This window comes from Macrosteles quadrilineatus, unplaced genomic scaffold (assembly GCF_028750875.1).
Source record: "Macrosteles quadrilineatus isolate MER2022 unplaced genomic scaffold, UCM_ALF_1.0 Scaffold_8__2_contigs__length_117827958, whole genome shotgun sequence".
Taxonomy (NCBI): domain Eukaryota; kingdom Metazoa; phylum Arthropoda; class Insecta; order Hemiptera; family Cicadellidae; genus Macrosteles; species Macrosteles quadrilineatus.
This window is the reverse complement of record NW_026542601.1, coordinates 82,893,090-82,907,980: the sequence shown is the minus strand read 5'-3', so window position 1 is coordinate 82,907,980 and position 14,891 is coordinate 82,893,090. Positions and strand designations below refer to the sequence as shown.

General features: G+C 35.1%; 1 protein-coding gene across 7 annotated transcripts in view; it reads left to right on the top strand.

Annotated features, from left to right (window-relative positions):
• Positions 1 to 14,891, top strand: part of LOC129001267 (sodium bicarbonate cotransporter 3-like) — a 122,346-nt gene that overhangs the window by 103,304 nt on the left and 4,151 nt on the right. For all 7 annotated transcript variants that reach the window (XM_054428505.1, XM_054428507.1, XM_054428504.1 and 4 more), the window contains 4 exons: positions 11,688 to 11,864; positions 12,733 to 12,911; positions 13,756 to 13,966; positions 14,538 to 14,645. In XM_054428505.1, the coding sequence (XP_054284480.1) occupies positions 11,688 to 11,864; positions 12,733 to 12,911; positions 13,756 to 13,966; positions 14,538 to 14,645 (675 nt within the window). The remainder of the gene's footprint in view (positions 1 to 11,687; positions 11,865 to 12,732; positions 12,912 to 13,755; positions 13,967 to 14,537; positions 14,646 to 14,891) is intronic.

Sequence of the window (14,891 nt, the reverse complement as noted above, 5' to 3'; positions counted from 1 at the left end):
AACAAATTGTAAACAAAACACGATATCTACAGTGCATTGGACAGAACTAACAATAAAATTGGCTTCAGCTGTTCCATAAGGATGGGAAATCTACTAAGGGTATGTTTTACCTATGGTTGTATCAAACAAGCTTAATACACACCAGATTTTGAGAAATCATTGGAATTTTCAATTTATAGTTGTTTTCATCCACATTAGATTGATGATTACCATTCAACTTATGAGACCAATCAATCATTAAGACAACAATGCGCGTTGTTTGGGTGTGCTGAATATGTTGCATGGTTGTAGAGTGGAATGGACAGGGCCGGATTTAGCATTTTTGCGCCCCTAGGCCCAAATAATTTTCCGCCCCCTAGTCTGGTCACAGTTACTTTCCTTCAAACCTTTATTAAAAACTATATCATGCCCATTGACCTAAGTTTATTGCTTAAATACCACTCCTCGTTGGAATCATTGCAAGTTTTTTTTTAAGAATTGACTTGTTTATTATAGTCTTAACAAAATGCCGCCTTAAACACTTTTAGCAATTTTATGCTTTTAATAAATGCTCACGTTTGTGGCCGTGGGACTAAAACAAAACAACTCAACCCACCGAGCATTCCTGAAAAAAAAAAACATGGCCATTGATTCCAATTCCAGGCCAAAAAAACATGATCTCCAAACAGTACGTGATACCATAGATTAAACATACTCCTTTAGTAGATTTGTCATCATTTTGGATTAGCTGAAAACAATTCTTGTTATTTAATAGTACCTAGTATGTTTGATCTATGTTTAAACCACGTTTAAACCTAGTTTATCTAAAATAATACCCCCGCCGCAGCAAACCTGCTGACTAAGCGAATTTCCATTTGTCTGAATTGATTTTCAGTTAAATTATATTTTAATAACATTAGGTTTAACGAGTACCTAGGTTTGCTGCTACAAGGAAACAAATAAAGTGTGTTTTTGAGTAAAATATTGATAGCTTAGTACAAAATAAATAAATTTGACAAGTTTGATCAAAATATATTCATAAACAAGCAAACTACAACATTTGACAATATTCTCCATAAGAATAACGTGGGAATTTTAAATTTACAATTTTTTTAATTTTCCCCGTTACTAATAATTGAAAAAAAATACTTTTATATACTAAATTATTTGTTTTTTTAAGCTCTTTAAAAAGGTCTAAAGAGAAATTGGGAAATTTTGTGTTTTGAGGGGCAAAAGTGAGAAAAACCAATTTTTACCCCATAAAACCCCCCGTAAAGCCCCGTTCCCATGGTCCGATCGTGCTGGTTCGCGAACTCATTCAAGTTTATCCCGCTTTACACCTTTAAACCAAATTTCATCAAAATCGGACAAAAATTACTCAAGTTATCGCGTTCACGGACGTATATATATATATATATGCATTCTTAGCTAAACGCTATGTACTGAAATCTGTTTTTTGCCCATAACTTTTTTATTTGCAAATCTACTTCCTTATATTATTATAGATTTGTAATCCTCATAAAATTTAGAACAAAGTGGCTATTTTCAAATATTTATAGGCCTATAATTTATACAATTTCATTGAGCGCAAACTTATTTTTTTTTGAAAATTTTCGAAATTATACATTTTTTTACCTAAAAAAATTTTTTTTTTTAAATCTTCCTTATGTTTTATATATAATATTGAAGCCCAAGATTTTCCAAACAAAATGGTATATAGAACAGTATAATTAACATTGTTTTTAAGCTTCTCAGATCAGTTTTAATAAAACCTTGCAAATGAGCAAAAAATAGGCTGACATTAAGGCCAAAACACGTGACACTCGGAGGGATATATATAAGTCTATATATATATATATATATATATATATATATACACGGCCACGCCCGGGAAGCCAGTCACATAAAATATACACTGGAAGTCAGTCAGTTGCACCCCCCAATATATTTCAAGACTATGATATATATATTATATATATTGGTAAATATCTTAAGCCTAGACATATCTGAACGTATATATCTCTTTTTTTCTTAAAAATACTAAAATATAATTACGTAAAAAATGCTATGCTAATGCAGTCACCACCGCATTTGCATGGGAGAGCCAGTCACGTAAAATTTGTGCTGCTAAGCCAGTCACTATATATTTTACCGCATACCACTGGAATCCAGTCACTGAAAATCCACCGGGTATCCTGTCACTTCAGTCACTTTCACCCCTGCCCTTCTACTTTGTGATATTTATTTGTTCCACAAGCTTGAAAATTCGCATCTCAAACAAACGGATTATGCTTCAGGAATTGAGCACTCTCATAACCCATCTTTCGCACTTCATTTTATTTTGTTGTCTTCCAGATTACTTAACAATTACTATTCTACAGATTAAATACCTAAATGTCAATGTAATCTTTGGTCGTCTTAATAGTCGTCCTGGCAACTGTGGATACAAATATGTACCGAACTAATTCGCAAGCGCAAGGTGGGAAGTTATTGCTTCATAGTCGCACAATTAGGCCTATTGTTGAGTCCTTGGAGGCAAGCGGCCATCTTGGATGATTTTAAATAGCTGCAAAATTTATCGTCCAAAAATATTTTTCAAACACCAAAGTGTTTATAATTTAAATAGCCAGTATACTGTGGGATTAGAAATGTTCTTTGTAGTTTTGAATTATTCTCCAAGGGAGTCCATAAAATAAGTTAACGGTCACCGTAATCTTGGAAAAAGGCCAAGTAATACGAAAACAATATACTGTGTTGCACGGGCCATAGCACACAAATAGTTTTCCCGCCTCAAACAATCAAAGGCGCGTGGAACAAGGCAAAATTCTTGTCTCTCTTGCGGCGAGAGGTCGGGGCGGGCCTAACGGGTTCCATTGATGGGCTACCCGGCTACCGACCGACCTGGGGTAGCGACTAGCGAGCCAGTGGATGGTTAAAGGTTCTGCCGGTTATTTCCATCTTATTGCTGGTTCTCGAGCTTTTTGAGCTCGTTGTACAGTGAAATCTTACTTCCCTATTTTATATAGCCACAATCAAAGCGATTTTTACAAGAAAGAATGAAGATATAGACTCAGTGATGTGTGGTTACTTAATTAAATCATTTTCCTTGATTGTTTACCCTTTTGTAAGAGCCAATAATCAATCAACTTATATTTCTTTATTTTTCGATTTATTATCTATATCAATTCAAGAGGTAGCCCTGTACCTGGTTATCAAATATACCGATTACATTTACTGTGTTTTCTTTGAGTTACGCCCCATGGGATTCCAAAGTTTCACAATGTTTACATTTTTGAAGAATGTAGATAACAGAATGTTTAACGAAGTCAGCTGTAAATGCTGTTAATGCAGTGCTTTGATTTTGCGGTCCAAAAGGTAGAAACGATTCGATTTGTGAAACTTTAACTTTTGCTACGGGCCTGTTAATTGGAGATTGTGACTTTCTTAATTTAAGGATGTAAACGTTTTAACATGACGTGTTTGGAGTGGGATTTGAAATATGTGACGTGTATCAAACTTTTTCTCTTCAAAATACTCTCTGATGTAAAACACAGGTACGGCAGCTAGGTTTATTAGAATTCAAAAGTTTTTTAATTGTCCTCCAATGTTTAGAAATTATTTTTCGATCAAGTTGTTTAATGAATAAATAATTGTTTTGCCAAATTATGTTTCGAAACCAGGAACTAAAAATAGATCAGGAAATAGATATTTTAGTTCAGAAAACAAAGCCAATCAAATAGGCCTACGTACTTTTTAAATAAAAACACTGGTCGGATGGTTTTTAACTTTGCTGTTTATTTACTTCAATAAATTTCTAATAAAAATCACCACAGGTACTAATCTATATAAATAAAATTAGAGTTTTGTCTGTACATTGCTCAGAATCATCAATTTTTAGATTATTTTTACGTTTTAAACATTCAAGAATACGAAAAAAGTTTCATCTCAATTCCGTTATTATCTCAATCATCAATTATTATCTCAATTCCGTTGTTGTCTATCTTCCGTCTGTCACGGTCCAAAGGCCATTTTACGCGGCCTTCTCCTGAAAAACGAGAGTACCTATTAAGATCCTCGAATCATTTTAATGTATTCACTGGATTGGCGAAAGTGTCTTTAGCTATTAAAATATGGCCTCACTACTTTGTAAAAAAACTTACGGACGTTTAAAACCCAATTTTGTGCGTTTTTGTCAAGTTTTCTCACAATGTTTATCACATAATCATCATATGAAATAGCGAACAGCTGTTCGGATCAAGATTATTTTTCTCTAACTGTCACTGATATGTTTACATTGAATATTGTTTACAAATACCGCAATCATTTCAGATGAAGTTTCAAAAGCAAATCCAAACCAAGTTGGATTAAAACCATTTTTCCTTACATAACGGATTTAATTAATCGCAAGTGCAATAATGTGTAGGGTAACCGTAAATGAAAATAGAGCTTCTTTGTGTATACAATTTCTATTGAGTTTTGGATTGATAACCGGGGAAAAGACATTGACTCAGTGTTCTGACATTATTATGGACATAACATTATTATGGATTATAACATTATTATGGATATGGTAGATGTTTTATACTATATTATACCGTAAATTAAAGAAAAACCAAATGTTCTCAACACGTGTCATCCAGCGTTGAATTTTCTTTTTACGGTTTGAGGCCGTTTGCTGGTTACAATATTTAATTGTTTTGTCCAATGTCCGAAATGTAAAAACATGACATTGCTATCCCACACGTCAACTTTTCGTGTCCTTTTTTGGACAAATACTAGAAAGAGGGTTAACTATATAAAATTAAGTGTGATTTGAAATTTAAACAAAACTAGCGGACTCGTGCTGCTACGCAGCTTTAAAATAACATAGCATATCCTAGAAATAATCAAATTTATGATACAACAGGACTGACGATAACGATTTGACGTAGAAACCTAGGTCTCCACTAAAAGATATGCCTTTGATTTATGTCAAATTTAAGATTTTTTATCGAGTAATACAGTATCTTGGACTTAACTGTTTCAAAAGATTAATAGTTAGTTAAAATTAAAGCCAAAGATTAATAGCTCAAATTAATATAATTCACGGATTATTTTAAATCTATTACATAAATAATAGTGGAACTATTGGTTTTTAACCATAGAAAAACCTTATGAAAAATAAGCTATATTTTGGTTATTCATCTTGTGTTTGCTTGAAACTCGTCCGATTTCAATAACTAATAGCTTAAATTAAAGCCGGTATTTCACTGAAGGTTCTTAGACCAAAATATATAGGATTAGATAAAATTGTAACTGGTGAAATGCATCTTAAATCGAAGTAGAAATTTAAAAAAGTCAAATATATATTTTTGGTGGAGTAATACATTAGATAAATATTGCCGATACTTTATGTGAAATCTGTGCGAGCATTCCTTAAACATAAGACCTCAATCATGGAAATCGGTCGGGTAGAAGAGCCAAACGAACTCGGAAAATAAAAACCATTTTTTAAAAATACATATATATAAGACTAGAGGACCTATGCTGCCCCGCAGTATTGAAATAAATACCATTATTAAATAAATAAATATCAATATGCTGATACTTGATGTGAAATCTCTGCGTGCATACCTTCAATTTGAGGCTTCAATCATGAAAATCGGTCGGGTGGAAGAGCGAAACGAACTCGGATAAGAAAAACCAAAACTCCCATAGGCACATGGGAGTAAATTTGGTTTACGTAGGACTATAAACTGAGTGATACAATTCGCTAAAACATCCTGTAGGCCAAACATATCTTGAAAAATCCTATTTTTGATTATTTACTAACTATGGCAGGCAAGATAAGTTTTAAATTGTGATACTTTTTTTAATATTAATCACTACCCTACTAACAGTGAAATACCACCGCCAAAGTAGCGAGGCCATATTTTAATAGCCAAACTCACTATAACCAATCCAGTGAATGCAGGAAAAAGATTTGAATCATAATCGGTAATATAGTTTTCTCGGAGTAGGCAGCGTAAATTTACATTTTGTTGGTACAGACAGAAAGACAGACAGACAGAAATTGAGATGAGACTCGTTTGAGCCTTCATAGCCTAGAAACGTAAAAATAACCAAAAACTGCATGATTCTACGCAATGGACAGACAAAACTGTAATTTTATTTCTATAGAAGAAGACTACATTTGCACAGTTTCAAGCACTCGACAGAGTTGCTCGACAAGCTGGTCTGAATCTGACACCATTGAATCACTGCAAGGGATGCGCGCAAAGGGAGAGGAACATTCAGATGACTTCTGAGAATTTCAACTTTCTCGTTTTGCAATGTGCCGTTAGAGCCTTACTTGGAAGAGGGGGATTTTTGACCACGAATGAGTTTGTTATGTTTAGTTTTAAATAAATCCAACCTGAATATAAAATAGCAAACGCAAGTTCGCAGTAACAAAAACGTTTATTTTTACGGAATAACTAAGTTCTGGGTCAAAAATAAGTTCTAGACCAGTGGTATAGCCGGGAAAATTCTATTTTCGCCATAATATTAGTACAAACTTTTGAAAATTTAACATGGGCCTTATGAGAAAACATTCCGCCATTATTGTCATTTGTTTACATTTTAAGACATAACTCGGCGTTCTGTACCCACGGGCACCTCAGCTTGCGCATGCGCAGAAAGCTCTTGAAGCACTTTCCGAGGTAACTGTTGTACTTCTGATGTGTATTAGCTTCTGACATACAATTTTGTCAACTCGAGACAGAGAGAAAGAGGACGACTCGACTTTGCTCCACTTCATTAAATAGTTTGATGTATAAGAATTTGTATTACATTATAAAACTTTCTAGAGTAATGAGTTTCTAATCCATTAAAAGAATATTCTTACATTATCCTCAGCTGTATTACTGTTTATTCAATACTTTTGCCAATATAAACGAGCGATACATTTTATTTTTTATTTTTAACGCTTTTTATAATAATTATTATCACTAAATCACTCTTTTCGTCAGTTATCGAGTCGTGTCGTTGTCAATAATGTCGTCAGATTCTGACTGATGTCAGATGTTACACTGAATCGGTCACAGGGATAATAATTAGTTGTAACGTACCAACGCTTTTTATGATAATTATTATCACTAAATTACTCTTTTCGTCAGTTATCGAGTTGTGTCATTGTCAATAATGTCGTCTGATTCTGACTGATGTCAGATGTTACACTGAATCGGTCACAGGGATAATAATTAGTTGTAACCTACCACTAGCTTACCTAACTAATAGTCCATGGGCCAACTAGCCAAATTGAAGGATATGGTATAATTTGGGGGTACTAATTTTCCTTTTCACCAAAGTTATACGGGTCTATTAGGATGTCAAAAAATCATGATTGCCATCTCAAAGTGGTAGCTAATAGAAATGGCGGCCAATCCAAAATGGCGGATGTCGAGTTTTAGAAAACCAACTATATCTCTGGAACTATCCACCCTATTTCATTGTTTCTTTTTTTGAACTAAAGCTCTATATATGTGCTACAAATGTCGTCATATACACTAGTTCGATAAAATTAACCGTTAGTTAGTAATAAAGGGAATATCAATTGTTTTTCTAATTTTTATGTCAAAACCAATTTTATTAATAGATTATTTAAGAGTTATATGTATATTCAAGCTATAAAACAGACTACATATGTAGTGTAATAAATTCTCTTCAACTTGATATATTACATGTAGGTATCTGATAGCATAACACCGAAAAATCACTTTAATGTCGTAACGTCTAAACAAAAATTAAAAGTCATCTTCGTCACTTTCAGAAGATTCGTTTAAATTAAAATCTGCGTTTTTTTGAGTGTTGCTATTTGCAGTGTGGGATGATTGCACTGGACAGTTTAGCTACCTATTTCAGAAAAATAAAGTTTAAAATAAATCAAATTCTAGGATCTGTTCTTAAGTTGTGGCCGTTTTGAGATGGATGCTTTCAGAGCTCAGTTTAGCCTAGCCTGAACAACTGGATTAGTAGCTTGACTTAGTGGTTCATCCATGTTAAGTTTATAAACACTAATCAATGCCTAATCTAGATTATACGTGCCTTATTCTACTCCGTTTTAAAACTAATATACATAGGCATAAGCTTTAATTTTTGTATTAAATACTGGGTGCATCATTAAGGTAACTCCGTTAGGTTGCTTTTTATAAATAAATAATTTCATAAATCACTGATACCCTGTATCATCTAAGTGTGCTCAGTACATAATGACACTCTCTCAAAAAAGTATTAATCCTAACCCAAAAAAATATAGATAGGTAGCTTTAGGCCTACAGAGAATGAGTGTTTATATTTATATCACTTATATTTATATCTCTGTGGTTAGGTTTTGGTTATGTTTGCCTTAAGACGGCTATAAGCTTAGGACTAGATATCAAATAAACTCAATCTACCCTCTTTGTTCTATTCTTTCTTTGGTTTCTCTCCATCCACAAGTTGTCATGGTTACTAATCACCCAACGACCCAACCACAAAATGTTGTAGTGTTGTGATAGCAGACAGGAGCAGACGATTGTCAGTATGTCAGTGTCAGTGCAAGATTGTCAGTCTGTAAATGCGAGCGTATAGCTTGACCTTGACGCTACTGATCGATATTTCTCCGTTTTGCTTCCATCTTAATTTTGTCAAATGAACTGTAATATTTCAATAATTGGGAACCTACTGCACATAAACATTACCGTAAATAGTTAAATATATTGTTCATATCGAAATATTATACTGAAAAACACATTTCATAAAACATTTTCTTGGGATTTGTGAGGTTATATAATATATAGGCATCATGATGATGCGACTCCAGTTAAGCGAGGTTCTACTGTACAGTATTTGCAAGTTAAAGTTGCAAATAGAAAACCCATTATGGTTTGTATTCAATGACCGATGTATTATACAAAATAAATTATAACTTATTTTGATATAAATCAGAAGCATTTATTACAGCTTGCAGCACTTATTGGTATATATAAATATTCCAGTTACTATTACTTAAAAAAAAAACACGAAATTGTGTGGCCATTCAATTTTTATAAACACAGTGTTAAACATATGACTCTGCAGAATACCGGATGGTAAAGAGTGTTTGGTTTCAAGAAAATAAAATAAAAAATAGTTTAACCAGCTTTACTATTTATTTTGAAAAATAATAGATAGGAAACCATAAGGATAGGCATGTGATTGAACTGAAATAATTGTAGGAAAACTTAAATCGTAAAGTCACCAAATCTGTACATCGTTAGAGAGCCAGAGAGAGAGAGAGAGATTTGATAAGGAATCTGAAAAGTAAACAAATAATCGTTTCTGGCGTTTGTTATATTGTACCCCCCTCCCCCCCCCCCCCCGCATTTGCACTCGTGACCACTTTTTGTTGCTTCCTTCATTCCGTCCCAAAATAGAATTCCTGTAATAGTTTGTTTGTAAAATTAAAATTATTTTAAAAACCTTTTATCTTTCGAGTGTAGTTTCATGGTTATTCTTATCAGATAGAATAATATCGTTGCCATTTGAAATAGTTACTCCTTCGCGTTACGCAATTGCGTAAAAAACAGTTCCCGTATCTCGGACAAGATTCACGTATATTTCTCGAGATAAAGAAAATCCGTATAGTTCCCGGTCCGTGGAAACACTGTAAATATTGTACTAGGATATAAAATATTGTATAAAAGAGAAGTTGAGTAAAATTTCAACTGAAGGTAAAAAAAAATTCAAATAACTTAAAATATGAGATGATGAATTGGTAGGATCAAGATTCAACCAATTATAATTAATTAATATTCGACGATCCTTATTAGAGGTGCATCATATTTATTTGGAGTATGAACGTGTTTAAACATTAACACGTAGTTAATCACTATCCCAACAAAAATAGTAACAAGGAGTAAACGATGGTTACAGACCGCTGGGTGTTACCGCTACAAAGTAGGCGATGAGGGTGCCGTACACTACTCCACGATAGAACACACGATGAGACAGTCTCCGCATTGGTATTGCAGTTACGCTTATCGTCACAGGCAGCAGCACCGGTTTGCTGTTTTCATACGTATAAAGTGCACGGGAAGCCATACCTGACTGGCTTATGGGAGAGCTGACTGGCTTTCGGGCGGGTGACTGCCACACCGAGTAAATTACCAGCGCACTGACTGCCAAACCGGGTGGGCACAAAAGTATATATATATATATATATATATATATATATATACATATATAAAAATTTGAACGAATAGTGTTTTTGGCCTCTGGGGACATCAAAATGAAAAAGTAAATCGGTCCCGGGTCTAGGTCTTACCGTGCCACCTACGGTAATAGCTACTTCCCTATAGGGAAATTCGCTAAAACGATCTAATCATCAACAATAGGTCGTCTCCTGGTTATATTACAAGAAATTGAAACACACATCATAGAACTAACCCTAAAATAATGGAAACAAAATTACGTCAAAACTAACGTCCAGTGTCACCAACATGAACTAGACATGAAAAAATTTTGAATTAACAATGTCATAAGAAGTCGACTTGAGTTATATTTAATCTATGGTCGTACTGCATGTAGGTTATATATGTCCAAAGCAAAAGAGAGAAATATTCCGGCCAACCGTCGATCCTTAGGTCTGAGGAGAAAATGACAGCATTATTGGTGCTTTGGAGGGTATTGAATTTTTCTAATGCAAACTGAGATTAATATTTTTTGGTTAATTTTAATGGTAAATTCATCGTTGTATTAATATTCAACACAACTTATTAACTTGATCCTGCAGATTGTTGTAAACTAATCAAAAGATTAGTTAATAACTTTTGTTTTGTGAGGTGAGGGTAGTAACAATGTCTAGCACGCATGCGCCCCTAATCACTCTGATCAGTAGTGCCGAGCCCAAACCAGCATAGTGGCAGTGCAGTGGCAATACGATGCGTACTCCTTGGGCGTTCGTAAACGTCAACATCCCTACAGCCTACTCCCGTATAACCAATGTTCGTTACCAATTTTGAAACGAAATTGATGCGTAATTCTGAAAAATAGTTTAGATTTCGTAACAATTATTTCTTCTTATGAACTTCAGAATCACAATGCTTTGGAGTTTTTTTATCAACTGTGACTATTTATTGTTTTTATTTTTAGATAGCCTAGGTATAAAAAAAAATACTCTCGGCCGTGCGCCCTCTGGGACCTTGCGCCCATAGGCCCGGGCCTACCGGGCCTATTGGGAAATCCGGCCCTGGGAATGGAGTGAAATTCCCAGCACAGCTGTGTTACTCAAATCAGCTGTTTTTTTTGCCACCTCTATTTATTAAGCCCCAAAGATCGGGGAAAGCTATCATAACTTGTTAATTGTGCATTCACTAGGATTAAAATATACAAAATAACATGGGTGGATAGATTATACTGAACAGCTAGTAGATTTCCCAATATTTTGTTCATGTTTGGTTTGATAAACCCACTTCTCTTTGTACCATATGAGTTCTCCCATCCGTTATATGATTAAAATAGTCAATGATTTCACACTAATGTAAATGTAGATGTGTCTTCAAAGTACGTTAAAGCCGTGTTTACACAAAGCCAGTAGCACAGGTTACCTGCCTCAGGTAATTTGAAATACGTTAGGGTTTTCTACCCTACAAGGATTATTGTTTTGTTTGTTTACTCTGGCATTTTTAAATACGTTGGCACCACAGTATTTAAGGAGTGTTTTTGCTCAGGTGCCGAGTGAGTTCAAACCAACTCTGCCTGGTCGAGGCTGGGTTGTCTCTCCCTGGAAGAACCCCATCTGGACCATCCCTCTGGCCGTGCTTCCTGCCCTTCTGGGCACCATCCTCATCTTCATGGACCAACAGATCACTGCTGTTATAGTTAACCGCAAGGAAAACAAGCTCAAGGTACGGAATCAATCATTTTTTCCTTGAATAAGAATTCCTCAACCTAATAAGATGTCTTTAAACAAGAAGACTTTCCAATGTGTCCTAATAAGATTTTCAATCAAGCATAACCTTGAAACATTAGAACTATGATTGTTAGTCATTGTAACTGTGTATCATTGAAAGTGTTCTGTGTTCATCTATTTTATATGTTAGAATATTATTGTTGCAATCCCAGTTTCAAGAACTTGAGATATATTAGATTACCTTGGTTTGTTGCCTGTGTTGTTGAGTAGGTAAGATATTTGTGTCTCTGTATGCATTTTCTAGCTTTTGTGGGGTATTCAGGAGTCTTCTTAAGTTAACATATTATCATTATGTCTATATTTAAAAAAATATTTACTCACACCCCACTAGTATCGTGATTGGGTCGATCGGATTACGTGACCACAGACTTGTGGTGAAGTCACGGCGGGAGGTCTATTTTCCTTTTGTTTCATTTCTTAGACTAATGGAATTTTAGAATGCTTGGGCCATGAGGGTAGTTTGAACTTTCCTGGTTTGTGATCGTCGGGTGCTTTAATCTCTATAGTGTTGCCGGTTTGTTGCTGTGTTCCCAGGGTTTTTATAGTTAGCAAAATGTATAGGGTGACAACAAAAATCTTACCTACTCAAGAACACCGGCAACAACAAAAAAGATAGTCTGATATGTTAGAATGTTTTTTTAATACCGAAACAAACTCTAAATCTTGATTAAGCAATATATAACTACGACATGTACCTTATCTTAAATATTGAACATGTCACCCAGAACACTTTACTAATGTAAACATCATATTCAAACAACCATGTTACCGTTGCATCTAAGTTGTATCTGGAAATGTTCCAGAAAGGATGTGGGTATCATCTAGACCTGTTTGTGCTCTGCATCCTGATTGCTGTATGCTCTATCATGGGTCTGCCATGGTTCGTGGCGGCCACCGTATTGTCCATCAATCACGTCAACTCACTCAAGCTGGAGTCTGAGTGTGCTGCGCCTGGGGACAAACCACAGTTCCTAGGAGTCAGGTTGGTTGAAGGTTATGATATGGGTAAATTTTTGATAAAGTAAATGAAGGTGATGGACAGTAAAAGTTGTAAATATTCAACCATGAATTCAATTAACGCTTTTATAACTCTGCTGTAGTGGAGAATGAATTGTTTAGAGAATGCTAAGTTTAGAGTCAGTCTGACAATGCTAGGTTATAGATGGTAAAATGTGTACGATTCACTAGTTCCAACATTTGAATATCCAAAAGCTCTACAGACTCCAGTTCAATTTCACCCCAAACCCATTAAATAGAACCCATTAAATAGAAAAGTACATTAAACTATTACACCCTATGCATAGTAAACTACTCTTTCTTGGCAGATAAGAGAACAATTATAATGAGAATTGAGAATCTACTAGATTCTAGCATAGGCTAAGGAGAATTCTCTTTAGTCTATGATTCTAGTTACTAGACTACAAGTAAATGTTTTAGAATTATAAATAAATAAGAGAGTGAGTGGATTCCAGTAAATGTAACAGCCGATTGGCTTTACTATTGGTCAATTATGCATTCAATAATGTAGGTAAGCATGATTGGCTGTTTTTTTTTTAATATTCAATTGTGGTTTCAAAAATTGTTTCATACCAAACATTTGACCCCACTTACTTCGACCCTGTCTGCACTCATTCAAGAAGAGTACAGACCAAATTGAGTGGCACCATAGTCCAAAGACATAAAGCCCGGAAGCTGTTCAGATTAGACAGCAAAGGACTTGCTGACATTGTGACAGCTTGTTCATTTTCTTCCTCTTACAAAGGCTTGTTTACAGTGAAATCCTCTGTTAAAGATTACGCACAGTTTCTCTCACTATGTGTTGCCAGGGAACAGCGAGTGACTCACATCCTGATCTTCCTGATGATCGGCCTATCAGTGACCATCACGCCCGTGTTGCGTCACATCCCCATGCCGGTGTTGTTCGGAGTGTTCCTCTACATGGGCGTAGCTTCCCTCAAGGGTCTACAGTTCTTTGACAGGATACTCATCATGTTCATGCCAGCCAAGTATCAGCCAGACTACATGTTCTTGAGGAAGGTTGGTGGATTTTTGTAACTGTAAAAGATGATTCATCTATGTATTGCCATAGAGAAGTATGTTGCAGAGGAAACTTTAAATTGTATATAATTGTAATGTCTAGCACTAGTGCTGGGGTCTAGGGCATAATCCGCAACCACCGCCTCATTGCCTCATGCACTACAACGTTCACGATGGGGAAAGACCCTGTACCTTGTGAGATAAGAAATTTTGCACAATCGCTGCTCTGGCTCTTCTTTTCTTCATGACATACAAGATATGAAAGCGCACGGTTGTCTCTGAAGCGTGTCTCCTCCGTACCTTAATTCTCTGTGATATCACATACAGGTAAAATATGAAACATATAAAGGAACTCTAATGACAGAACATCCAAGCTGAGTTTTGTTTCCAGCTTACATGGTGGGACGTATTATACAGTAGTACAATAAAGAATACAGATTGTGCAGGAATTTACTACAATTGTTAGTATCAAGCCTCTATTGCTGGGGTTAAGAAACTGCAAGAATTGATTTTTAAGAAGACTTTATGTCTAATCTTATGTTTTATTAATATCTTTCATGAATATTTTCAGGTACCAATAAAGAGGGTTCACATGTTCACGTGTATACAGTTTGCATGCTTGGTCATGCTCTGGCTCATCAAGTCTTTCCAGAAAACTTCCATTCTCTTCCCTCTCATGGTAAGTTTTTGATTTTCTCTAGCTCCTTAGTGTACTTATTAGCAAAACAGTTTTGTCTGTTTTTATTTAAATGAAAGAATCAAATACCAATAATGGAAAAGTCTTGTAGCAGTGAATTTTGCATCTGTTAATTTCTGTGTAATTGAATTGCTGATAATGCAGGCCCGGGGTTTACATGGGACACACTATGGTCCCAAGAGATAATTGCCCCCCTTTCCTCGCTCGGAAACGCCCCCAACGAACCTT